The sequence below is a fragment of the Phyllostomus discolor genome, chromosome 5 (assembly GCF_004126475.2).
Source record: "Phyllostomus discolor isolate MPI-MPIP mPhyDis1 chromosome 5, mPhyDis1.pri.v3, whole genome shotgun sequence".
In the NCBI taxonomy this organism is placed as follows: Eukaryota; Metazoa; Chordata; class Mammalia; order Chiroptera; family Phyllostomidae; genus Phyllostomus; species Phyllostomus discolor.
In genome coordinates this window covers 700,200-726,251 of record NC_040907.2, presented here as the reverse complement: position 1 = coordinate 726,251, position 26,052 = coordinate 700,200, and the positions used below count along the sequence as shown (strand labels likewise).

Sequence of the window (26,052 nt, the reverse complement as noted above, 5' to 3'; positions counted from 1 at the left end):
GGCTCCGGAGCCGTGGCGCGGACCGGCGCCGGGGCCGCACAGCGACACCCCTCCCCCACGGACAGGGGGCTCTTCCGAGTCCGGTCCGGAGGGGACGAGGGGCAGAGGGAGAGGAAATGGGACTTCTGGTTCCTCCAAACCCCCACCCACATCCCTCGTCACAAAGACCCCCCAGACAGGGACGTGACCACCAGGACACGGGATCCGTCCTACTGTGCATCCACCTCCCACGCCGCGTAGTGGCCGAGGGTCCGCTGTGCCGGTCAGTCTGCCGCTCCCTGCGCATCGAGTCCGCACCCACCGCGTGTCTGTGCTCCCTGTCTGCCACTGCGTGTCCGCGCACCTGCTCTCTGTCCACGGCGTGCCTGTTCCGTGTCCACTGTCTGTCCACGGTGTGTGCAGTCCACACCCACGGCGTGTCCAGTCCACACCCACAATGTATCTAGTCCGTATCTATAATGTGTCCAGTCCACATCTACAATGTGTCCAGTCCGTATCCACAAAGTGTCCAGTCCACACCTAGACCGTGTCTGGTCCGTATCTACGACGCACCCGCGACGCCCCTGCTGTGTGTGTGTCACAGGCTGCTCCAGGCCGGGACACGCCGCATCTCTTCGCGGTCCCAGGCCTCCGGGGAGGCGGCACCACCACCTCCATTTCGCAGGCAGGGCTGCGCGCCGGGAGACCGTGGCGATGTCTGGACTCCAGGCCAGTTCTGTGTTTCCAAAGCCTGTTTGACCCTTGACTCCAGGGACAGGAGCTTCACAAGGAGGGTAACACACACACACACACACACACACGCCCCATGGGACTGGCCGAGGCTCAGGGGCTGCTCCCCACGACCGTCCTCCCTTCTCTGGGCCCCGTTCTTGGGGGGCGCTGTGCTCCCCCCAGCCGACAAGGCAGGAGGCACCGCCACCGCCCTGTTTCACAGGAAGGGGGACTGGGACACGGGGAACCTCAAGTCTGCTGTCCTGGGCCCCGGGGCAGAATGCAGGCCACGTGGGAGGGCCCCCAGGGGCCAGCAGACGGGCCTGCCGGGCCAAGTCGGCTCCCGGGTCTGCGCCCTCCAGGAGCACCCTCGGGGGACACTCGGGCAGAGGGCTCCGCAGGGACTAGGGCCCAAGGGCCCCCTCCCGTGACCCCCCCCCACACTGCCCCTCCTGGAAGGAAACCCTGCCTGTGCACCTCGAAAACCAGGCCTCCGCCCCCTCAGACACTCCGCCCTTTAATGCTTCAAGATAATTAAACTATAAGTGTTCCCTTTGAACAAAAACAGCCAGCTGAGATCCATGAATAAATTATGCTTGTTTGTTAGCTTGTGAGAACATCCCCGCGAAGCTCAGAAAGTTACACCCTAGAGTACCCCAAGGCTCAGGTGCGCTTGACCCCGGGGTCGCTTTGGAACCCGGGGCTCAGAAGTGAGGGAGGGTCCCGTTCAGGCTTGGCCTCGGCTGGAGGGCCCGGCAGGTGCTCCCCAGAAAGCAGAGGGTGCCGAGCATCGGGCACGAGGTGCCCTGTTCCCGACGGGGGCACCCCGCCTCCCCGGCAGACGCCCCACCTGTCCCGCCTGCCCCTCAGGGGGACCGGCCGCCCCCCCTCCACACGCTGAGCTGGGGCCTCTCCTGTCCCTGTGAGGCTGGAGCCTCGAGGGGCCTTGTCCCTGTGGGGATGTGCCCCTCACAGGAAAACATGGGGTGGGTGGGTGCTGCTAAAGCAACCGAGCACACGGGGAGGATAGACACGGGCCAGTGAGAAAGCCCGGGGCGTCTGCTGCTGGCTGGCCCGCAGGTCAGGTGTCCGGGCAAGGACAGGACCTCATGGTGGCCCCACTGGGGCATGGGCATGGAGGGACTAACCCCGCCTGCGGGGGTAGGGTGGCCCTGGCAGGCTCCCAGTGCCCCCCAAACCCCGGGTACAACAGGGCCCCTTCCTGGTCGGTGAGACTTCATGAAAATCGGCCAATCGCAGCCTGGGGCAGCACCAAAGGAGGACACGAGCGCCCACACTCGTATGGACACCGCGACGCTGGGGGCCCCCCGACCCCGGGAGGTCGGTCCATATGTACCACACTCGCTCTGTCCTTCCCGCCAGCCGGGACGACGCCACAACCAGGAGGCAGGTGACCGGCCCCTGAGCCGCAGATGACACCCTCGAGGCCAAGGAGCTCACACGGAGCTCAGTGGCGTGGATCGCCACGGAAACGCGCCCCGGGCCACAGGGAGGCACCCCCAGGGCGGCAGCCACTGAAACACGTTTGCTTCCGCTTCTGTTTAGCAAATGCCGGTGCCGGTGCCGGTGCTGGCACGGAGGGGGCGAGAGCTTCGGCACCCCGGGCGCTGCTGGCGGCGGTGTGGGCGGGGCAGGCGGGACGGAAAACGGGGCGGCGGGTGCTGGGAAACGCAAACACAGAACAACCCCTGATCCAGTAACCTACTTCTGGGTGGGCCCCCAAAACAAAGCAGGGGCCCATGGACAGGTGCCCCCACAGTCAGAGCAGCATTACGCCGGCCAGAGGCGGAAACCAGCCGGGCGTCTGTCGGCGGGGTCGGCGGGGGTGGGGAAGCGAAGTGAGGTGCACAGGCGGCATCGGGACGCCGTCGTCCGGCCCCGGGAGGGAAGGAAGCCCCGGCAAATGCCCCACTGCGTGCCGGCTGGGGCCGTGGTGCCGAGTGACAGGAGCCAGCCAGACACAGCAGGACATGTGCCGGGGGACCCCGTTCAGGCGGGGTCCAGGAGGGGGGGCGGACCCACAGAAGCAGGAAGCAGACAGTGGGACCAGGGCCTGTGGGTGGGGGTGGGGGCTTCACGGCCACAGAGTCCCCGTCTGGGACGATGGAACGTTCTGGACACTGGACACAGGGCCCCCTCGGTCAGCAGGCTTCTCTCTGGGGACTCACGCGCCACCCAGCAGGAGCCCTGAGGTGGAAGGTGGGTTCGGGGGTCGTGTGGTGCCCTGGGTCCCGGCAGACAAGCACCCCCACCCCCACCGAAAATGTTTAGGCGACCAAACTGCATGTGCTGTTTACTTCCACCCCTGGACAGAGGAGCCGTCCTTCCCGGACGCTGCCCGGGGGGAGACAGCACAGGGTCCAGGACTTCCTCCCGGGAAGGGTGTCTGCTGGCCCTGGGGTGGGGGGGAGGGGGCGGCCAGCCTGCGAGGGCGAGGACCCACCGCCCAGGGCTGGACGCTGGACCCTGAGCGCGTACCCGGGAGGCGCGGCACCTGCCCTGAGACGGACGTCCCTTCGCCCGAGTCAGTGAGCTCGGGGCCGCGCTGCAGGCCGCGCCCCAGGGGGCGGCTCACACCCTTTCCGAACGTTCACTGCCCGTCCCACACTTCCTGCGGGCGGCGGGCGCGGCCCTCACAGCCAGAAACGCCTCTTGGACGCAAAGCGCAAAGTCCTCTCTGCTGCCGCCTTCACCCGTCACCGCCCCACCGTCCGCCGCCCCCGCCACCAACGCCAGGCGACGCCGCAGCTGCGAGGGCTCCCGGGCACAGGCGACACACGTGGCCCCCGGGCGGCTGCAGGCGGCGCGGCCACCGCCCGGCCTGTCCTGCTGAGCCCTCCCTGGCCATCCTGGGCCCTGCGACCTCCGGAGGCACCTGGGAGAGCCGAGTGTCCACCACTTGTCCCCGAAGGACAGCCAGTGAACACCAAGCGAGGGCACGCTGAGGTCAAAGCAGATGCCCCGCCCCCCGCAGAGGCCACACAGGGCGAGGGGGTCGCACAGCCAGTGGCCTGGGGAGGGGAGAGCGGAGGGGCGGTGCCTCTGAGCAGCCACTCCAGGGAAGGGGGGAGGGGAGGAGAGACGTGCTGGCCTGGGCTGTCCGGCAGAGGCAGGGCTGGGCCCTGAGGGGCCTGCAGGCCACAGAGACTGGGGGGGGGAGGGGCAGGAGCAGAGGCGGGGGCGTGTGGCCCAGGGGGCTGTTTACAGGTCCTGCTGGCCCTCGGGGCGGGGTCAGCAGGTGAGGGAGGCGGAGCCTGGGCCCAGGAGGCGGGGAGGCCCTGGCACTCCGAGGGGCACGGGGAGGGGCCAGCAGAGCCCCGCCCCCCCGCAGCCGCCCCCACGCTGGGCGGCGCACCGGGCGGCCGGAGAAAGCCGCCTTTCAGACGCGAGCCCCCGAGGACAAAGACGCCTTCACCCCTGTGTGCGGGCAGCCAGCACGTGCCAGTCACCACACGGCCTGTCCCCGCGCCGGTCCCCTCGAGGCCGGCCCTCCGGCCGCAGGCGCCTGGGCACGGAGCGGGCGGGGCTCCCCGCGCGGCCTCCCAGACACAGACCCGCGTCCTCCGCCGGCCGTTCCCGCCGCAGACAGGGGGTGGCGGACCGCCCGGACCAGAGTGCGGGCGTCCGGGAGAACCACCCGAGTCACCCGTCGGTGCTTGTCGCCGTGAACCTCCTCAGTGACGCCCCGCGCGTCGCTCGGGGCCGCGGGACGCTCCTCTGCTGACGCGGCGCCAGCCCCTCCCGGGCGGTGGGACAGGCCGCAGCAGGTCCCGCAGACACGGGGCCTCCGGAGGGTCCCTCCGAGCAGAGGTGTCTCGTGGGTGGCCCAGGAGCCACCACGGTCTGTCCAGGCGCCCGGCCCTCACAGAGGCTGCTTAGCTCCGCCTTCCCGCCCCCCACCCTCCCGTGTGCGGGCCGCTGGCGCCCCACCTGGCCGGCCGGCCCTGTCCCGGCGGCCCTGCTCCCACCTCCATCTTCCCCGGAGCTTCCCTGCGCTCAGACACACACACGCCCCCGCACCACCGTCGCCCACGGGACCCGGGGCTGTGGCAGGCCATGTAAGGTGGTGGCCGGGAGCCGTGCTGAGCGAGCGGTGGGCCGTGCCATCTGGGTGACGCACGTGCCCCTGGGGCGGTGGCACAGCGACAAAGTCACCTGATGACGAGCTGCTCAGAACGCGCCCTTGCGAGGGGGCGTGTGACAGTCACTGCAGCGTCTCACCGACCTGCTGGGACGCTCCGTGTGACAGTCGCTCGCCGCCCACGGCCCGGGCAGGAGGCGGAGGGGCGGTGGCTCTGAACACAAGTCACAGCCGACAGACCAGGGACCGCGTGACCTGAACGTGGGGGAGGGCGTCTGCGGGCACGGGCCCAGGCGGGGCTGCAGGCAGCTGGCACTTCCAGGTGACCGCTGTGGTTCAGCATCTCCACAAAAACACGGCGTCGCGTGCGTCTCACGCGGCTCCGAAGACCGCAGGGCGAGGGGAGGCGGCACGGAGCCCGCCGAGCCCGGCGCCCGCAGCGCGGGCCAGGCAGCGAGCAGGAGGTGTGGGCTGGCCACCTCCCAGCCCGGTGCGGGTCGGCCGCCGCGCAAGGGCGCGTCCGGGTGTCCTCAGGACGGAAATGAACGAGACCGCGATTCCTCCCGAATTTGAAAAGCAACCCTAAAATGTACACGTTCTCACAACACTACTCTGTGAGGCTGAAAAAATTTTTCTAAGGGGCCAAAAAGGTACAGTTTGGACAAAGTATGACCGGGGAGGCGCAGGAAGTGAGCTCTGCTTTGGCTCCTCTGCAGAAAACCTGCCACACTGTCGCGGGAGGCGGCCGGCGTCTGCGGCTCAGGGCCACCTAATGACGACGAGTCGCAACCTTGTTTCCCTGGGTCTTGAGATGTTCTTGGCCTTTGAAAGTGTATCATTTAGTTACAGAGAGAGTTTGCACTCTCTGTAAGTAAGTATCCGCGCTTCAAAAACAGAGAAGGGTGTAGACACGGCAGCGCAGGGCGACTCGGGCGGGTAGACACGGCAGCAAAGGGTGACTCCGGCCCCTCACGCCACCAGGAGGCGAACACTCGCACGAGGCGGATCGAAAGGGGGGGGGCAGGGGGGCCCAGGACGAGCCGAGCTGGGGGCTCGAGGGGCCGACGCTACACCCACAGGGGTCGTTGCGAGTCGTCATTTTCGAATTACATGAATGTAGTACACAGCCCGTAAATAAAGCAACAGTAAAAAGAATGAGGAAATGTCCCTGAAACCAAGCGCACACGAATTAAGGCACCCAGTGCCTGCCGAGCTGTCCGTGGCCCCCGAGGGGACAGCACCCCCGTCGGCTCCCGGGCCCCCCGCACCGGCACAGGCCGCAGCCTGAGGACAACGGGACCTGGAGGGGCCCCCGTCCACCCCGTCCCATCCCTGCACGGCGGCTCTGACCCTGCTCCATCCGGGGGGCAGTGACAGCCCCCGAGCGGGCAGACAGGCCGGGGGCACCCAGAAGGGGAGGAAGACGATGGAGATGGGGGAGCTGGGAGCTCGGGCGCCCAGGGCCCCAGTTTCCAAGTTCCTCCTCCCACCCCAAAAGGAAGTGACTCCCGGGAGAGACGGCTCTTCCAGGACGTCTGGGGCACGCACATGGTCCTGCGGGCCCCGGTGCCAGAAAGTAGGGGACACGCAGGAGGAGGGGAAATGCCAAGGGCACGGGGGACCCAGCACACAGAGGGTGCACCACAGGACGGCCACCAGGAACCTGTGTGACCTCCGCGGCCGATGCCGCCCCAGTCGATCGGATGAGACTGCACACACACGGGCGGGGCGGGGCGGGGTGGGGGGGCGGGGACAGGCCGGCAGAGGCCCTGCCCGCCGAGCGGGAGGGAGCGTGAGCCCCAGACCCACAAGGACAGAGACGGGTTTTACCCAACTCGGGGTCGGGACCCTCAGCCCCGTGGGGTTCCGAGTTTTAGACGCAGCGGGGAGAGGGATGGCGGGGACAGCCACGGCCACTCCGGCACAGCCGTGACCTGGCACAGCCCTCGGGGGCTGCGGGACCACCGGGGCGGGGGCGCCGGGCAGCGGCGGCCTGGGCCCTCACAGGGACTCTGCAGCGGCCGGAGCGGGATCTCTGCTGGCGCTGGCTCCGGGCGCCCCCACACCACAAAGCCTTTTGACAGAACACAATGAACAAAGCGGCAGAGGCTGCGCCTTTGGCCCCGTCGCCAGCCGGCGTGGGGACCGCAGGTAGGGCCCGGGGCCGTCTCCAGGACCCTCGAGAGGGAGCCGGAGCTGCTCGAAGCCCTGCCCGGTGCCGGCACACACAGGCGCCTGGGGTCCCACCACTCGGGACTCCTGCCCGAGGGTCACCGCTGCCGCCCGGTGGCGTGGGCGCCCCCCGCCCCCGTCTTCCCTCCGCAGGGGCGCACGGAGCGCCGAGTGCACCCTTGCGAGGGGGCGTGTGACCGTCACTGCAGCGTCTCACAGATCTGCTGAGACGCTCCGTGTGACAGTCACCCGTCGCTCACCGCCCGGGCAGGAGGCGGAGGGGCGGTTAAGTGCCCCGGGGACGACCTTCTGTCGGGACAGGACCACTCGAGAGCTCAGGGCAGGCCCGGCACCACGGCCGACCCGTGAGCCTGCTCCCGCCCGCGGCCACACGGCCCCCCACGCGCCACGGCCCGCCCTGAGCTGGCTCCGACACCCCGGGAAGGGCTGCCGGCCCCTGGCAGCGGGCATGCAGCCGGGGGCGGGGCAGGCACACTCACGTCAGTCACGTCGGGGCGCAGCGAGCCCACCTGCGACACTCGTCCTGCCTCAGGGCCGGGCCCCCCAGCCTCCACGGGGTGACGGCATGCGCCCACGCCCCCACTCGTCCCCACCCGAGTCCCCAGCTCAGCAGCAGGCAGCCGGGCCCCCGAACAACAGGGCGCAGGTAACTGGCTGCGTGACCCCAGGGGTCCCAGAGACCCCTGCAGGGGAACCCCAAGGGCAAGCCACTCCCCGGTGGCAGGGAGCGGGCGGCACCTCCTCCCATGCGCCCGGGGTGGAGGGGACAGTCACCGCGCCCTCGCAAGGTCCGCGGGGCTCAGTGGGCCGAGGGCCTGAAGCCGGAGCCCAGCATGTCCCCGATGTGGTTTCGGGGACCACGAGCCGTCAAGGGAGCACCGTCAGCCGTGGTCTCATGGCTCAGCACGCGGGGACCCCGTCCCGTGCACCAGGAGGTCACAGGTTCGGTCCCCAGTCGGGGCACACGCCCGGTTGCGGGTTCAATCCCGGGTCAAAGCAGGTGCAAGCGGCCGTCGGTGGATGTTTCTCTCACGTCTGTCTGTCCGTCCGTCCCTCCCTCCCTCTCGCTCCGACGTCAGTGAGCACGTCCTCAGGCGGGTGAGGGTGTGAGACCGCAAAGAGGACCGCTCGGCGGGTCTGCAGAAACCCCACAGACGCCCACCTGCGTGGACCCATGGGGCTGGGAAGGCGCACCGAGCTTTTCCCAGTGCCGGACGGTCCGCGGCCGCGGGAGCGGAACCAGCACCGTTGCTGACGGCAGCCACTGCCGGGCTCACAGAAGCGCCCCCACTGCCCACTCAGCACCAGGCTCACTTTGCAGAATCTCGGAGTTTCAAATGGGGACAGAACCCGCACCGTCTCTGTGAAGGGACCGCGGTCCAGACGACGGAGCCGCCCGCTCCGCTGAAGGCTCGCCTGCGTCCCCCAGGTCGGCTGCCCCGAAGCTGCCTGTCACCCGGGTGCTCAGCACCGAGTGTCACATCCAGGTGCTCAGCGCGAGTGTCACGGGGCCACTCTGAACAGGAGAGCCGGGCCCCCCGGGGAGGGCGGTGTCTGGCGAGCCGTGTCCGCGGCCCCTTGTCCGGTGGAGGGGCCCAGCTCCAGGGGATGGTGCGGGGGCGGGCGCCAGCCCTGGGCCTCCCCGAGCATCTGTCCCCAAAGCCGCCTTCGGGGACGTCCACGAGTCACTGGCCCAGGGTCCCCTCTCCTCCCCCGGAGCCCAGCACACCACGGCCCCCGTCCCCTGACAGACGGATGGACGGACGGTCAGCAGGCCCCCCCCCCTTGCCAGGCGGACACGGCATCACCACGTCTCCTCCCTCCCACCCGAGGCGGCCGCTCCAGAACACACGCCGCCCAGCCGGCCCCAAGCCCCCGGGTGACTGCGCCCTGGGATGTGCCACCCCGCCCCCTGCCTCACAGTGGGAGGAGGCGCGGTCCAGGTGCTGGCTGTCCAGGGGGGACCCACCCAGTAGCCCGGGCATCCGTCCCAGCCACCACGCGGGGACTGCCCGCCTGGACACCCGACCGGGGCGGAGATGCAGTGAAGGCTGCCCCCCCTCCACCCGACCCCCCCCCCCGTCGTCTCTGCTCGTGGAGAAAAGCAGTGCAGCGGCCCCGGAGCACTTGGCGGCCAAGGTCAGAGGGGGCGCCCCGTCTGCCGGGAGAGCAGGCAGGTCTGCGCCCACAGCCCCCCCGCCAGCAGCTCCCCCCTGCGCCGCCTGTGTGGGGCGAGAAGAGGGCGGCAGGGGAGACAGAGGAGACCCACAGGGAGGGCGGCCCTGAGCTGGCGACAGTGTCTGCGTCCATCGGGCGATGACACCAGGCCCCACACTGACACCAAGTGCTGATCACCGGGGGCTCGTGGGATCCGCCCCCACTCCGACTTCCTGTAAATCCGACACTGCCATAAAACGTGAGGTCTTCCAAACACACACACCCCCACGCCCGGGTCACGGACGCACCTGTGGGCCCCAGCCCCACCCACGCCACGTGCCGGAGCCTCGGCGGGCAGAGCGGGGGCGCCGTCACGCCGGTTTCCCAGCCGCCTCCCCGGGCCGGTGGGAGGACAGGACACCGGCGCACCCACGGCGGCAAAGGACCCAGGGCGGCAGCACCGCGCCGGACGTCGGACGGGGCGACCAGCCGCCAGGACACCCAGCAGGGCCGGACCCCAAAGGCTCCGGGGACGGGGAGTTGGGGCGCCCACAGCACAGGCCACACACCTCTAAGGAGGAGATGCCTGTCCTCACCCCAGGGAGCCGGTGGAACGAGGACTCAGCTGGGAACACCCAGACCCTCCCGAGGCACTGGGGACGGCCCCCGCGGGGGCTCCCAGGGACGGGCCCCGCCAGGACCGACCACGGCGTCCAGCAGCCTCCCGACGCCCGCCCGTCCCCGTGGACAGATGGTCCCCGGGCCGAGGAAAGCCTCCCGGCCAAACCCAGCGGAGCAGAGGGACCTCTCGGGAGACAGCGGCGTAAGGGCCCGAGAGACACCGAAGGGAGACAGCACCCACCCACGGGCCCCGGGGCCCCTCGTCCCGTGTCTGCGCCTCTCTGAGTCCCAGCTGCGGGGGCGGGTGGTACGTGCTCAGCCCTCACCCGTGACGGTCGCTCAGTCCACACGGGTGTGAGCCACAGGGCGGAGCGAGCCGGGACCAGGTCGCAGGCCGCAAGCCGCCAGAGCGTGCACCGGCCCGGCCGCGGGGGAGGAGCCCCGGTGCCCGCGCCCCAGAGCAGGGCCGGCGGCAGCACCCCGAGGGGCGCCGTGGGGGTCGCACACGTGCGGCCTGAGAGCCAGCGGGGCGCCCAGCAGCTCAGGAACTGCCCCCTCCCACAGGGCCTCTCGCCACAACTCCCAGCCCCAGCCACAGGGCGGGACCGTCTGCCGGGGGAGCGGGAGCAGGGCTCCGCGGGCCCAGGGACCTCGGGGACTCGGAAGCTCAACCTCAGGGGCAGGACAGCAAGCTCAGCAGGTGGTCTGGACGGAGCGCCGGGGCGCCTCCGGGACAGCGAAGTGGGCAGCGACGGGGACAGACATGGGGCCAAAAGCCGTGGGAAGTCGCATCGAGGACACGACGGGGTGGGCACTGGGCGCCCACTCCCCGGTGAGGCCCTCCCTGTGCACCCATGGCCGGCTCTGTCCCGCCGCAGACGGAGCCTTTTGGAACTCCCCACGGGAGTGGCTGATGAAGAGCCCACCTTGAGGAGACCCCGGACCCCCCTCCGACCCCCCAGACCAGACGGCAGAGTGGACGGCCGGTCCCCTCCACCCCCCGCCCTGCGGGTGCGCGCCCTCACTGGCCCAGCACAAACAGGAGGAGCACGACGCAGCAAGCTCGGTCCCCGGTCGGGGCCCACGCGGGAACCGGCCAGCGTCTGCACCGGTGCCTGGAATGCCAAACCAGCGTCTCCGTCTCTCCCTTCCTCTCTCTCCCTCCGAGTCAACTTTTAGAGATGAGTAACACACCCGCAAAGGGAGGCAAACTCGTCACGAATCACGTCTGCGGGCACAAACAACATACGTGTAACGAAAGCAGAGAGGCCTGTCGTGAGCCCGGCACCCTCGCCTCCCCCGACCCCGAGCCTCCCGCGGGACAGCAGGCCCGTGGGTTCCCGGCGTGGCCACCCGGGGGGTGGAGGGGTCAGAACGCGGCTGGACCGGCCTAGAGGCCTCGGAGACACGGAGGGGAGGAGAAGCGAGGTGCCCTGACGCGGTGCGTTCAGAGCGGTCTGAAAACAGACTTCCGAGCCCAAACACAGCGGCAGGGTGCTGCCACGACGTCAGCACCAAGAACAGTGTTGGGGGTAACTGGCGCAGGGGGGTACTTTGAACGAAGCCTCCCCCCCGCCGTAAAGCAGCAGAAGTCGCGGGAGGCCCGCTCCGTCCGAGCCCTGGGGGGCGGGGCAGGGGTGCAGCACGTGCAAAGGCCTGGCAGCGGTGACGGGGAAGCAGACGGCGTGGACCCGCTGGCCGGGCCTCTGGCTCACCTCCCCCACGGATCCCAGGGAGCAGACTTTCTCCGTCCTCCCGGTGTGGGCATGGGGGGCCCCAGGCGCAGAGGGAAGGCTCCTCTGGGCCGGGCCGGGCCGGGCATGGCCTTGGCCCTGGAGAGCATCCGTCCAGGGGCGCCCCCCCCCCCCGGCCGCCCCGCTCGGCACGTCCACACTCCCGGTCCCTGAAGGAGACGCCTGCGACCCATGTCTTTGGGTTATTAGCAGAGGTCGGGGGCCGGACCCCAAGCATCGCGGACCTGGGGCCCGAGCACGTCCTCCCGGAGTTGGCCTGCCGGGGGGCCTGCTCCATCCTGGTGACTAGGGCCGCCCGGCAGATGAGAGGCAGACTGGCCTCCCCCATGCCACAGGGAGCTCACGAGGTGGGAAGTGTCCCCTGGGCCACAGGCCACGCTGACGGGGTCCCCAGCAGATCGGAGCTGGGTGGCAGGGAGGCCCTGGTGGGGCTGACCAGGTCTCTCCGGGCCCCACGGCAGGCAGCCTGGCGGCCTGGAGGGGAAGTCGGGGAGGGTGGCCTGGGCCCACAGCCGGGCACACAGCACACACGACCCCTCAGGTCACTGCTGGCGGCTCGGAACTTTGTGATGGCGCCTGGCCAGCGGCTCCCAGCTGGGACAGGACCACGGTGCGTCCACACGCAGCCGGCCAGGACCCAGGGACGGGGGACGGGCAGCCACGGCCCCGTCCACCAGCATCGACACAGATGGGAGACACTTCTTCCAGGGAGGGGCCGCTCCAGCCTGTGCCCTGTTCCCAGCTGCGGCTGGACCCCGCCGAGGCCCCGCTCCGGGTCCCCATCCCCAGGTCTGCGCTCTGGGGGCTCGCACCAGCCCAGCACGGCCAGCGCGTGATCACCCGAAAGGAGGGAGGCCGAGCTGTCCCGAGGAAACCATGACACAGCTAATCTCTGCCCACCCGCCGGCACGCGTGTGAGCTGCCACCCGCTCCCTTCCCGGCAGCCCCGACGCAGCCCACGTTTCATAACTGGAGGGTCCACCACAAGCCGCGGCCCCACGGCCCCGCGACCAGGGGCTGCGGAGCAGGCCCTCCTGCTGCTGGGGGAGGGGCGCGCCCTGCCCCCAGGGCCCCGCACCCCCCGCCTCCCCAGCACTCGCCACTGTGCACACACACTGGGCGGCCCTGTCACCCCAGCCCCCCACGCCCCCCGGCCCCGTCAGCCCGTGGGGGGCTGCCGGCTGCTGCTGCTGCTCTCGCAGGAGCACCTTGCAAAATGGACGTCAGAAGCGCACCCACCCCCCGCCCCCATGCAGCCCCAGCCCCCGCAACCTGTCTACCTCCGACCATCTCGGTGGCAGCGGCGGTGGCAGCGGGGCGCCCCCACGCTCATCGCCCGCGAGGACCTGCAGCCGGCGCACGTCAACACTGCCCGCGCCGTGTCGTCAGCGCAAACCGGAGCCAGGACCGGCCGGGGCGGCGGGAGCCGGAGCCAGGGGCGGGCCGGGCCGGGGGAGCAGGTGCCGCCGCCCCGGGCTCCGCGCTGCGCGCTGCTGCGGCCGGGGACCTGCCGCCCGCGGCGCTGCCGGGCGGGGAGCCAGGCACGCACATGCCCCAGGCCGCCGGCGCGGACGGCGGGGCCGCCCCCGGCCCCCGCGGGGCTCGGACGGGGACGCGGTTATTCCCTGACCCGCGGCCGCGCCGAGGGGCCTGGGCACAGACCCCGTCTGGGGAGACCCGCTGGCTTCCCCGCCCCCGCAGCAGCGGCGGCGGCGGCTCTCCGGGCCTCCGTCAGCCTCGGGGACCGGGCCCCGCGCTCCCCCGCACGCCGGCTCCGCGTCTGCGGGGGCGTCGGTGCGGCGCCGGGAGGCCGGGGCCGCAGCCTGGCCCGAGCGCGCACGGCGGCCCTGGCGGCCGCACGCAGCACTCACCCTTCCTCCTCCGCCGCCTCCTCCGCCGCCGCACGGGCGCCTTTCTGCTCTACGGGGCGGCGGGCGCGAAGGCGGGCATCTTCCTGCCCTTTCACGCCGGGGCTGCCCTCCGTCCCCTCGGCCCCTGGGCCCCGCAGCGGGCGGGCGGGCTCCCGGGCCGGGCGGCCGCTGAAGGGCGGGCTGGCCGGCGGTCCCCCACCCCTCGCGTCCCTGCCGCCTCGGGTCTCCAGGCCCGGTGGTACCGGCTCCCCCGGGGAGCTGCAGCCGGCAGCTGAGGCACCAGCGAAAACACGGCCTGGATGTGCAGGGCTGACGTCACATGAAAACAAGCATCTCTGCGCGAGCCGGGCCGGCGCTGGGCGGCCGGGAGGAGGCGGCTCCGCCGGGGAGTGCGGCGCGCGGTCCGGGGCGGCAGCGCCCAGCTGGCCGGCTCCCTCCGGCCAGGGTGCAGGGGCGCGGTGGCCGCCCAAGTGCAAGTGGCCGCTGACCCGCATCCACAAAGGGCCCCGAGCCGGGTGACCTGGCGGTGGGGACATGGGGGAGGGGGACAAGGTAAGGGGGAGGGGGGAGGCCGTGGGTCCAGTCAAAGGCTGGCCAGACCATGGGGCAGGGGGCCTCCTGAGGCGGTCACTGCTCTGGGGGGCACCCCCCCACACACACACAGGGGGTGAGAACAGGGTGGCTGAGTGACTGAGTGCAATCGCACACCCAGCAGCCTAAGGTGGGGGTGCGGGGACCCCACACAGGGCCTGAGCAGACCCCCAGCCAGGACGGCCAGCCTGACCCTCCTCCTTCTCCTCCTCCTCCCCGGCCAGGCCCCCCAAACCCAGCCTCAGCCCTCACGCGGCACCGGAGCCCAAGCCCGTTTCCCTCAAATCCAACACACACGCGGGGAGGTCCAGGACCCCCCGGAGCCCCGCGGTGAGGTGCCAACCCCAGCAGCAGGCTTCGGCCCGGGGGAGGGGACGTGAGGGGACACGCCCACCCCCAGTTCTAGCAGTGCCTGCTGCCATCGAGGGGCAGGTCCGCAGACGTGCATCCCCGCTGGGACCCCCCCCCCCCCCCCCGCGCCACTCCCCTCGGGGGTGCGCAGGCGCCGGGCTCTCTGATCTGCGTCACCGTGTTCTGCAGACTCCGGCCACGGCCTGGTTCAAACCCCGGTTCCCCCGACGCCTGCCTGCCGGGCGCCCCGAAGTCGCTGTGGAGCTCGCGAGTGAGTGTCCGGCTGTGTGACGGCCTTGCACAATCGTGGAAGTGCAAACACAACCCTCGGGGGCAGATCCCCGCGTGACCTTTACTGGAAACGCAGGCCGACAGGCGCCCCCCTCCTCGGGCACTGGCCACTGAGGCTCCGCCCGGCTGAGGCAAGTCACAACAGCGATACATCAGGACACGGGAAACGGCACGGCCTGCCGACCCCGGCGTTCGGGAGCGAGGCTCCGCTGAGGCCCGGCCGGCCCACCGTCCGCGTTCCGTGGTGGCCGCTGCCACGCCGCAGGGCAGCCGAGTGGCTGCGACAGACCGCAGTGCCCACAGGGCCCCGTGCGCACTGCCCGGGCGGTCTCTGGAAAGCCGGCGACACCCCGACCAGGCCTGCAGAGTCGGGAGCCGCGGCCACTCCCCGGGCACGGGAGGCTCCCGGGAGAGACGGGCGCCGTGTGAGCTGCCGCACGCGGCGGGCGTGCAGCCCCCGACCCGCCCACGGCGCGCATCTGCCGGACGCAAGAAAACCCGGCTGACCTGGCCGGGTGCTGATTTTATTGGAAGCCTGTTGCAGGCAGACAACTAGCTTTATCGGTCAGTCGCAAATAATTTGAGACAGAGCTGCATGAAGCTGGGCGTTCAGTGGAACAACAGACACCCCACAGCGCCCGGGGGCTGCGGGTGCAAAGTTGCTCGGGAGGACCCGTGGCGGCTCCCAGCGGCTCCCGACGGCCCCCGCCCCCGCGGACAAGCCGCTGTCGGAGGGGCCGAAGGGTGCTGGGCAGGGAGCGGGCAGCGGCGCCCCAGAGAGGGTGCCTGACTCAGGCGCCCCACTTACAGGGGATCCCCAGTGGGGTCCAGGTGCCAGCGACACGCACCTGTGGGGTCTGACCATGAGGGGGGGGGCCGGCAGAGGGGCGGGCAGGCCCACGGTCCAGCCCGGGGTGCACTCCTGCCAACGGCACCCGCCTCGAGGCTCCAGTGCCCTCAGTGGTCCCAGGTCAAGTGGGGGCCCGTACCCCCAAGTCGGGCCCCACGTGAACACACCCCCACTGTGTGACCCAGGACGACACCCCCCTCACCGCCGCCTCCCAGCACTGGTGGGAAGGCCCTCCCACGGGAGCCGGTGCCTCTGCAGCTCCTGCCCGCGGAGGGCCCCCCGAGGGCCTGCACCTGCACCCGAGGCGGGACTCCGGCAGGGCCCCACCTTCTCCCCACCCCCCACGGGGACAGGGCCACTGGGACACACCCCGCTTCCACCTCCAGCGGAGACCCAAGTCCCCGGAGTCCCAGGGCCCCCACCCCCAGCGGAGCAGAGGCCGAGCCAACCCCAACGACCCTCCCCGTCACGGGGCTGGCATGCAGGGGACCCAGGACAGAGCAGCGACCCCATGGGAACAAGCCAGGCAGGCGCCAGGGTGGCCACAGGAGGGCGGACCTCAGACGCTGGGGCCGGGGCTGAGCGGACGGCCGGCTCCAGCTTCTCGGATGCCGGACAGCGCAGAGGCCATGCCCAGGCCACGCCGGCTGCCGGAGACCTCTCTGGACAGGCGGACGGAGACAGCCTGTCTCCACCACCGAGAGCCGCCTGGGTGGCAACAACCAGGACGCCGCCCCCCCCCCCCCCCCCCCCGAGAACCCAGCAGGAACGCGCACCGAGTTTCATCTGTTCGCGCATCCAAGACCACCGACTGCCGGGCGTGACGGCGCCCTTCAGGACGCCTGTGACCTTTCATGGGAGGTGGGCAGCCCCGGGGGAGGGGGGGAGGCCAGGACCCTGGAACCCCTGTGCCGGCCGCCCGCCCCAGCAGGCCTGCTCTGGCCACCAGGGGCTGCAGCAGGAGGGGTCCTGGGTCACAGCGTCATCCCCTGCGCCCCCCCGCCCCCCGAACACCCAAGACACGTCCACCTCACGGACCGCTGCCGTGGCCTGAGTCCCTGCAGCCCCCAAGTCCCACTCGCAGAAGAGCGGCACGTCACCCGTGCTGCCCGCCGCTCCCGGGCGGGTGTGCCCCGGACGGCCCCGCCCTGGCTGGGTCACTGCCCGGACGCCCCTCTGTCCCCGGCTTCCCAGCCTCCAGGTCTCCGGCTGCACCCACCCCTCCCCCCACCGCTGCCGTCGCCCTCGCCCCCTGACCCGGGTGCACCACACCGGTCACCTGCCCCCGCTGGCACCGTCGGTGGGGCTCCCACTGCCCCCAGCCAGCCCGAGACGCGCCCTGTGCTCCCCGCCAGGGCCCTGCCTCCTGGGGAAGAAGAAGGCATTTCGGGGCTCCCGGCACCCGCCCTCCCCCCGGCCCTGCTCGTGCCCCGGGACAGACACGCAGGAGGAGGAGGCAGGGACGCCCCCCACTGAACACCCCAGAGGAGGCCCCCCATCCGGTCACTCCCCTTCGCCTTCCTGGGATAAGCACTTGTCCACCACAGGCCCCCGGAAACGCCGCCTCCCCCGGCCGGCAAACACGTCGAGGTCCGCACGGCAGCACGCGGCGGAGGCAGAGGGAAGGGCGGTACTCACTGTCTTCTCCGGGGCAAGGCATGCCGGGCTGCTCGGGGATGCTGGGGAACACTGCGGGGGAGGGGGAGAGAGAGCCTGCGTCAGCCCCACGGGCGCCGTCCCCGGGGCGGGGGGCTGGGTGGACCGGGCAGACCCAGCACGGGAGCAGAGCCCACGCGTGGCGGACCACCGCCTGCTCGGGAGACGCTCGGGAAGGCCGAGACTTGGGAGCCCGAGCACCGGGGCGTCCGCCCGAGTCCCTCCCGCAGGACGCGGGGGCGCAGGGAGGTCAGGAGGGCCGCAGAGGGGCCGCAGGGGGCCGAGTGCCGGACGCGCCCCACATCGCGCGACACGGAGTGGGCGGCCCGCGGGCACTCTGGCCCCGGCGGTGCAGGCTCGCCTCCCGTCTCTGCGCCCAGGGGCTCGCGGGTAAACACTGTCCACTGCGCCCAGGGCTCCCGCGGTAAGGCATGGACACAGGAGCCCGGACAGCGCGGGAGCGGAAACAGAGCGACCTGCTTCTTCGTCTGGCACGCAGGGAGTTTCACGCTCCGCGGCTGAGGAGGTCGGGGGCGCCGTGAGTGCTCGCTCACCACAGGGACAGAGCGGCCGACGAGAGCTTTTAGGTCTGAACCGCGTCTCTGGGCGGAGCTTCAACACGGGATGGGGGTGGGGGGGGAGGGCAGGGTTTGGACCAGCCACGAGCCCAGCCCTGGAGAGAGTGACTGGCTGACAGAGACCGGCGGCCAGTCTCGCACTCTGGCCCACACGTGGCTGCTCGGTCATGGCTGCCGGAGCCACGCCTTGGGCCCCGGACACCCTGCGGGGCCCCAAGAGAGTGGGGGGCACGGTGTGAACCCCCAATTTAAGGACTACACTGGAATGACAGCGACATTTCAACACTCACCCCAGCTCTGGGCCGAACGGGCTAAGGGGGGCTATGACCTCGGGACGCCGAGGGGAGGGGCTTCGGGTCTGGCCCCGAGCAGCGCAGGGGGGCCACCCCTCTGCACCTGCTCTCACGCCCCCAGACCCTCGGCGCTTCGGGAGAGCGGGAGGCAGCTGAGCCAGCCCGGGCCCCCGGTGCACCCAGGATGTGAACCCCAGGACACACAGCCAGGGCCCAGCCCCTGCGTCCGAGAGCGGGCGCCTCCCGGACTCTGCCAGGGAGAGCCGTTTCTATCGGGGTTAATGATACCGTGTGAGAAAAACCCAAAACCCCACACTGCGTTCCACTCAACGTCCCTCAACTCTCTGCTGCCCTAAGACCTTAAACCCGGGTCCTCTGTGCGGCTCCCAGCCCCCCGGCAGCCCGGCAAAGCTGCTGCGCCCCCGGGACGGGACGCCGAGGGCAGCCTCGGAGAGCCCGGCCGCCCCCCCACCCCCGGCCGCACTGACCGTGAAGGATGAGCCCGTCGTCCCGGTGCTGGCAGCACAGGCGGAAGGCCTCCTCCAACTCCATCTGGGAGGACACAGTGCAGGGGTCACCTGGGGGGCAAGACCCGTCGCTGAGGCCACGCAGGTCCGAGGCAGAGGGGCCCACACGACACGCAGCCACCCCGGGGCCCCACGTCGGAAGCAGCCCGCCCCCAGCAGGGAGGGCGAGTTCACCCACAGCCCGAGGCAGCCGCGTGCAGAGCTCAGGTCTGGGAGCTTCTGGGCTTGGGCGAGATCCAGAATGTTCTTAGGGCCGTCACAGCCCAAAGGGAAAGGCTCCTGGCGGTCCATTGCCGGACAGGGGAGCACAGACACGCACAGAACCCGGGCAGCGTGGCCCCGTGCCCTCGGCTGACAGCCGCAGCCGGGGTCACCCCGAGAAGGGGCCCCTCCCGGATGTGTGTCTGTCTGAGGCAGGGACAATGACAGCGAGAGGGCGGTCGGATGGAAGTCACCTGCCCACCTTCCTTGGGGAAACGGAGAGAACACACCCTTCCAAACCACCCCAGGGCAAGCCCCCAGTCTGGGAAAGGGCGGTCAGGTGAGGGGTGAGGGCAGGTCCACAGCGGGCCCAGTGCGGGGCAGTCCTCCTGCCCACGCCCAGCCAGCAGGCGGCGGCCTCTTCCTCGGACAGACAGACGCCCGCCCCACCGGGAAGCCGCGGTGGCCCGCAGGGGGCTGGGCCTCCCTCCCTCCCGCGCCCAGGAGACAGCGCGCCCCCTGCTGGCCGGGGCCGGGCTACCTTCGCTGTCCACCCACTTGAGGGTGAGCGGCTGGCCCGGGTGCAGGCTGCACATCTCTCTCACTTCCGCGCAGAGTTCCTCGAAGGTGGTCGCCGCGTCCAGGCTGGTGATCAGCATGTCCCTGGGCAGAGAGGGTGCGGACAGGTCACCACGGCGCGCGTGCGAGTCGGCTCGAATGCGGGCCCCCGGCTGACCGAATTACTGACGAAATAACTGCGATTTTCCCAGAACCACTGGCCCCGATTTTGTTAAATCAGCACCGGGAAGGCCCTTGTGGGGAGGCGCCCCCTACTGGAAGCCGGGCGAGCAGCAGCTCAGGCACCGGGGTGCCTGTTCTGCCCGAAAGGTCACCAGGTGGGTCACGCCCATAGCCTTCATGAACCTGTCGGCACACCTGGACCATGCAGACAAGGGCATCAGGTCCAAGGACAAAGGCCTGGGGCAGGATGGGGGACCGAGAAAAAACTAGGGGGGAGGGGGAGGGGCAGAATGGAGTAATGTAACGGCCCAGGGATGCCCTGGAGAGACCGTTCACCTGCCTCCCTGCGTTTTTCGGAAAAGGAAGTCACACAGAACGCCATTGCCTTTTATCTCTTCACCCCAAAGCGGGACGCTGATGCTGGACGGCTCGAAATGGCTCGGGGGTCCGGGGGCGCACTTCCCGCTCTGGCCACGCCCCGAAACAAGTGCCGGCCCTGTCCCGTCACCACGGAGGGGAGGGAGGGCACCAACGGGGGCGGGGAACGTCGTCACTGAACTGAGAGGGGCGTACATCCTCGGAGCACAGGCTGGGCTGCGGGGAACGCGCACCCACGCCTGACACCCGACAGCGCAGGGCCTGCAAACAGAAGGCAGCGCCCGCTTGGCGTCAGCGCCGCCGGCTTCTGAACTCCTCCGGCGCGGGTTTACAGAGTCTCCGACCACAGGACTGCAAGGCGAGGGCCGCGAGGGTCCAGGACCTGCCCACCGGCCTCGCTCTCGCTGAGGGCCGCTGGCTGCCCTCCCTTCCCGCTGGTCATCTGCTCAGAGACCCTCGTCACCTGCCCCCAGGACCCCAAGCACGCCAGGGCTAACCCGGCCCTTCGCCACCACGGCCGGCAGCGTCTCAGCAGGCGGGACAGGAGGGCGTAGGAGGGCACGTGCTCATCAGCGAGGGCTCCAGAGGCGAAGACCACGCCACCGCCCACTCCACCACCCTGGGGTCGCCCGGACCTGCTACCTGCCACACGCGGCACCTGACCCAGTGTCCCCAGTCCTCCGGCCCCCAGGAACTCTGGAAGTCAAGGTCTGCCATCCCTTCACCTCTGACCTCTCCCTGCCCCAAGACGCTCCCCCGCATTCTGCCTCTAAGTGGAAGCTACTGTTCCCCCAGGAAACACCGTGGGAGCGCCCGGTGGCAGGCTCCAAATCTCCCAGCCCCGTGAGACATGATGTCAGCAAGCCCAGGAGGGGCCCTCCCTCCCCCACCCTCACCCCCAGGGTGAGACCTGTGACGACCACCCCTGCCCTCACCCCAATCCTGAATCGAGCAGCCCCCCTGAGCAAGACAGAGCCCTGGGCAGGGGGACCAGGAGTCCGCCCCCCGCAGCCTGGGGGACGCCCCTCCCCCGACACCCGGGTCTCCTGGGCGCAGGACCAGTGCTGGGCTCTGCACACAGCAGGCCCTGGACCGTGCAGACTCCGGAACAGGGGGCTGGGCTGAGCAGAGGAAGAGGGACCGTCATCTCCACAGCCTCACAGAAGCAGCTGGCCGAGGCCCCGCAGGGTCCCCAAACCACCGCGCATCACCCCAAAGCCCCTGGACAACGCAGGTGCCGCCAGACCCCACTCACTCCGGTGGCACCACGCCCTCCGGAGGCCCCAGTGGGCGAAGGGAGACCGTGATCTCAAGCCTTTGGGGGCCTCGGGGGATGAGATGGGGTGACCAGAAGGAACCATTACCAGTGGGGGCAGCGGAAGAACCCCCTTTTCACCGGTGTCTCCCACATGTCCGGCCGGCCCTCAGCCCCTGGCCCGACGGCACAAGAACAGCCTCCCTCTGGGAGGCGCCAGCACCCTACCACCCAGAGCCAGAACGTCACCCGGGCCCACGGGGCCTGGGCAAGTGGGTGCTGGTCTAGGTGGGCACTTTGCAGGCCAGCGTCAGGGCCGTGCCCGGAGGACCAGGTCTCCCACCTCAGTCCCCCGGGAGAGGCAGGGGCCAGACGGGGAGAGCAGGTGGAGGAGGAACGGAGGCAGCCCAGGGAAGAAAAGAGGGCTGCGGGAGGGAGGGGGACGTGAAGGAGGGGGAGCGGGAAGAGGGGAGGGAGGGTGAGAGCGGGGAGCTGGGAGAGGGAGGAAAGAGCAGAGGCGGGGAGGGAAGGAAGAGGAAAGGGGGCGGGGCGGGGCCTCGTCTGCGGGGCGTGGCCTCAGCCGCCCGGGAAACCAGACTCAGCAGCTCACGTTACTCCTGGTAACTGAAGAGCTCTCCAGGGGCCAAAGCCGGGGGGCCCAGAACTCCCGGGGGTCCCCCGAACGTTCCCCACAACCCGTCTCCATCCTTGCGCCCCAGCTCAGGGCCTGCGGGAGGGCGGGGGGCTCTTGAACCTGTCTGCAGGAGGCCCGTTCGCACCCACCCCAGGGGGCTCCGGGTGTGGGCCTCCTCCCACTCAGGGCTACCTCTGATTTAGACAAAGTCCCCGGTTACTCCGTTCAAAGGTCCCACAGCTGCTCCCGTTTACCCAGCGGCAAGCCCAGGTGCTCCGGCCCCCCGGGGAGCGGACACCCAGGGCCCAGCCGACGCTTCCCGACCCCTTCAGGTGGGCTCGCCAGCGCTTCCCCAAAACCTTCTTCCTCCGGTTCTGCCACCAACAGCCCCCGCCCCACCTGACTGAAGACGGCGCAGGGGCAGGAGGGGCGTGACCAGAGACCCCAAACGAGAAACACTCGGGGGGTTAAGAGCCCGAAGCCCCTCCCTGGGCGTGAGGACCCGCCCGGGAGCGCCCCTCGGTCGGACCCCGAGTACCGGGGGTGCCACTCCAGCCAGACTGACAGGCTCACCCGCAGCATCGGACCGGCGTTCCGCTCCCCCACCCCACCGGGCCGAGGCGACCTTGACAGCAGCCAGGTCCGATTCCCGGACTCCCGGAGGCCGACCCCGCGGGAGGAAAAAGCGGCAAAGGCGCCCAGTTCTCCCGGAGCGCCGTCTGCAACGCGCTCGGGGCGCCGCCCCCTCCATCCCCAGCGCGCGTCCCGCGGCCAAGCGCGCCGCGCTCCCCGCCACTGTCGCCAGGGAGGCGCCCGCTCGCCCCCTTTCGCCGCCAGGCAGACTGAGTCGAGGCCGCGGAGCGCGGCCGCGGGGCGGGTCGGTGTCCGAAAGGTCCGGTCCCGGGGGAGCCGCGCCCAGCGCTCCCCAGCCAGGCGCCCGCCACGCTCGGCCGCGGGCGGCTCTGCCCCGGGCCTTCGCCTTGGTCCTGAAGCTCGTCCCCAGCCGCGGACGCTAGCCGCGGACGCCGGGGAAACTCGGGAAACCCCGGCCCCCGACCTCGGCCCGCGGTTTGCACCGTCCGACCCACAGTTCAGGCTTCCCAGTTTGCGGCCTTCGCGGCCCGGCTAACTTTCCGGGGGAAACGTCCACAGCGCGCCCGGGGCTGAGGCGCGCGCCGCGGAGCGCCCCCTGCACCCCGCGAGCAGGAGCGCTCCCCGGCCGGGGGGCGAACCCGGGCCGCCCCTCGGCGCTGGTGCGTCAGGACCTCTCGGGATGCCCGGGGACCGGACGCGCCTCGCTGTCCCCTCGCTCCCGCGCCGCGACCAGGACCGCGGCTCTCCGACGCCCGCGGCAGCGCCGACACGGTCCCCGACGGGCGGCCCGGCGCGGCCGCCCCCGCCCCGTCCGGCCCCGCTGCGCTCACCCGCTGTAGTGCGCCTTGAGGCGGACGCGGCCGCCGCTCCCGTCCATCTTGGGGCCCGTCCTGCTGGGCATGGCGCGCTCCGGGCGCCGTCAGCGCCGCGCCCCGGGCGCTCGGGCCATGGCGCGAGGCCCCCAGCGGCCCGGCGCCAGGCGGGGCGGGCGGCGGAACGCGGAAGGGAGCGCGCGGCGCTGGGGTCGAGAGGCGCCGGCCAACTCCGCCGAACTTGGGCGGCGCGCGGGACGGGGCGGGGGCGCGGAGTCTGGCGTCTGGCCCGCGGGGGGGCGGGGGGGGGGTCGGAACATGGCCGACCCAGCCGGCGGCCAATCGGCGGGGCGGGCGGTCCCGGGGCGGGGGCGGTGGCACCTGCGGCCAATGAGGGCGAGGCGGGGCCCGCCACCTGGGCCAATCCCCGGGGGACCCCGCGGCCGCGGCCCAATGACGCGGCGCGGGGACACTACCTGTCGGGCGAGGCGCGGCCCACCTGCGGCCAATGGGAGCGCGCGCCGCCCGGCTCTGCCCGGCAACCTCCGGCTGTGTCGGCGGCCGGGGATTCGGGGACTGCCCGCCTGCCAGTGGCCATTCCGTGCAGTTCGCTCCGGGGCCGGTGATTCCCAGGTGGGGTCCCCGCGATGCCGTGGCCCGGGGACTTAGAAATGCCAGCTCTCGGGCCCGGATCCACTGAGTCGGAACTCCAGCCGTCTGTGCTAACAAGAGGCGGGCGATGCCAGGGCGAGCGCTGCTCTAGAGGACGGCGGGGAGGGGTCGCTGGTGACCTGGGGGCGGGGGGTCGGACAGAGGGAGCTCGGCCTCCCCAGAGTGCGGTCAGGAACTCAGATCCGCGATCCGCCAACGAGCTACGACGGCGTGTTAGCAGTTTCCAGGTGCGGAGACAGGCTGCGGGGAGCAGAGACGCCGGCCAACGTCCGGGCTCCGCTGGTTGTCCCGGCCCAGCCGCCCTTCTCCCTTGTTGGGATCCAAGATCCCACTGCAGGCAAGGCTTGTCCACCCTCGCTGGCCAGCCCCCTCTGCTCCTGGACAAGGAGGCTGACTGCGTTGGCCGAGGTCGCCCGTGACCTTCATTTCTGAGTCCACAACAGTGCTCCTTGGCGTTTGATCTGGACAGTGCCTTTGCACACCCGCCTCCTCCAGGGACAGGGACCCTCCGGCCCTTCCTGGCTGCTGCCGCAGGACCCACACCTGCAGTTAGTAGGACCTCACCGGGCCCCCCTTCCCGGGCCTGCAGCCCCCTCATCCCGGCCACACGTGCCAAACCCCAGCCTCCCCCAGGCGATCCCCTGCCGCCTCCCACCCCTTCCTCACCCCTCCCTGTCGGCACCCTCTGACCCCAGACTCCACTCCCTGCCAAGGCTTCGCCCCTCCTCACCGGGCCACTCCTTAGCTGGACAATTTGAAGGACTCCCTGTTCGGCCACTCTTTCATTCCTCGGATACCTGGGGCGCCTCCTCACCTCCTGGGAGCCAGGCACGGGGGAGCTCTGGGGAACCAAGTGGACCACCTCTGCGGCCCGAGAACCCTTGTCCTTCCTAGAGTCGGCCACAGAGAAACCTGCTGGCCACCCACTTCTCACCTACTTAAGGTGCCAGGGATCTCGCCTGTCTTTTAAAAAAAACAAGAGCAAAGAAAGAGCCTTGCCCCGCACCCCACCCCCACCCCCCGGGCCACTTGTGGCTCCTCTCCACGACGACATCCCTTCCAGGAGCCTCCGCGTTCCTGCCTGCACGTCATGGCTCCCGCTGCTTTCTCCGAGCCCCCGCCCCCACCCACCAGACTCCTGTGTTCTAAATGCTGGGGGGGCCCCGGCCGGGTGGCACAGCGGGTCGGAGCATCGTCCAGCGACGCCGAGGTTGCCGGTTCAGTCCCGGCTGGGGCACAGACAAGCAGCAGCTGCATGAGTACGTGGGACAGGTCAGCTGTTCTCTCCCTGTCTCTCTGTCTCCCTCGGGTTGTGTCTCTCTCCCTTCCTCTCTCTCTACCACCAATAAATAAAAACCCTACTGGTCAAACTGCAGACTTCCTCTTAATGGACCCTTGCCCGGTACCCTTGGAAACTCTCACCCTAGAGTGCTGCCCTCTCCCACCCTCTTCCACCACCCATGCCCCCACTCCCCCCGCTCCAGGCAGGCCTTGGCTCCGAATGCCCTCCCATGCTCAGGCGGGGCCCTGGGCCTGGGCCCCCACCACACACCTCTTGGCCCGACCTCCCGACCTCCCTCCCGGTGCCCTTCTCCACCTCGTTGTGCCAGTGCCCCACCCCCACGCCCCCTCCAGGCGCACAGCTTGAAAGCCGTGGAGGCCCCTTTGCCTCCTTCCTCTGATCCCTCACTCCCCTCCATCTGCAAATCTGGAACGTCCCAGCCTCAGCCTACTCCCAGATTCCAGCCGCATCCTGCCACCTCCCTGGGGACCTCCTGGTCCAGGCCCCACCCTCCGCACAGGGGTCTCTGCCCCAGCCTCCAATTTCCTTAAAACAATGTGTCGCTCTGTCCCGTGTTGAAAACCCCCAACGATCCCCATCATCCTCTGGAAAATCCCCCAGGGCCTGGGTCCCCATCTCTTCTGCCTCCGCCTCCTGCCATCCGCTGCCTGGCGTGCTGCCCTCTGGCCACCAGGCCAGCCCCTGCCTCGGGCCTCTGCAGGGGGCTTTCCCTCCAGGGGCCACCCCGCCCCCCCAGACCCACACTTCCTTCAGGTACCACCTGCTCACCCACCCCCACCCGTGGGGGACCCCTGCATAACTCTGCATGGGCATGCAGGGCTCCGTGGCCGTAGGTGGGGTGTGGAGGCAAACTGGACTCGAGGGTCTGCCAAGGGGGGGGTGCCTTTCTAACCAGGGGAACCCTTGCTAAGGCCGA

The 26,052-nt window shown here is 70.6% G+C and overlaps 1 protein-coding gene across 5 annotated transcripts in view; it reads right to left on the bottom strand.

Annotated features, from left to right (window-relative positions):
* PRKCZ (protein kinase C zeta) overlaps positions 1-23,444 on the bottom strand; it is a 48,783-nt gene extending 25,339 nt beyond the window's left edge. Inside the window, exons 1-4 of one of the 5 annotated variants that reach the window (XM_028511908.2) lie at positions 23,180-23,386; positions 19,289-19,410; positions 18,508-18,597; positions 17,131-17,181 (exon numbers count right to left, since the gene is read on the bottom strand). In XM_028511908.2, coding sequence (XP_028367709.1) covers positions 17,131-17,181; positions 18,508-18,597; positions 19,289-19,410; positions 23,180-23,250 — 334 coding nt within the window. In that variant the 5' untranslated portion in view covers positions 23,251-23,386. Of the gene's footprint in view, positions 1-12,818; positions 12,844-17,130; positions 17,182-18,507; positions 18,598-19,288; positions 19,412-22,328; positions 22,780-23,179 lie in introns of those variants that run through there. The other 4 variants (XM_036025190.1, XM_036025191.1, XM_036025193.1 and 1 more) reach the window with 4 other exon arrangements.
* Positions 23,445-26,052: the final 2,608 nt, after the last annotated feature.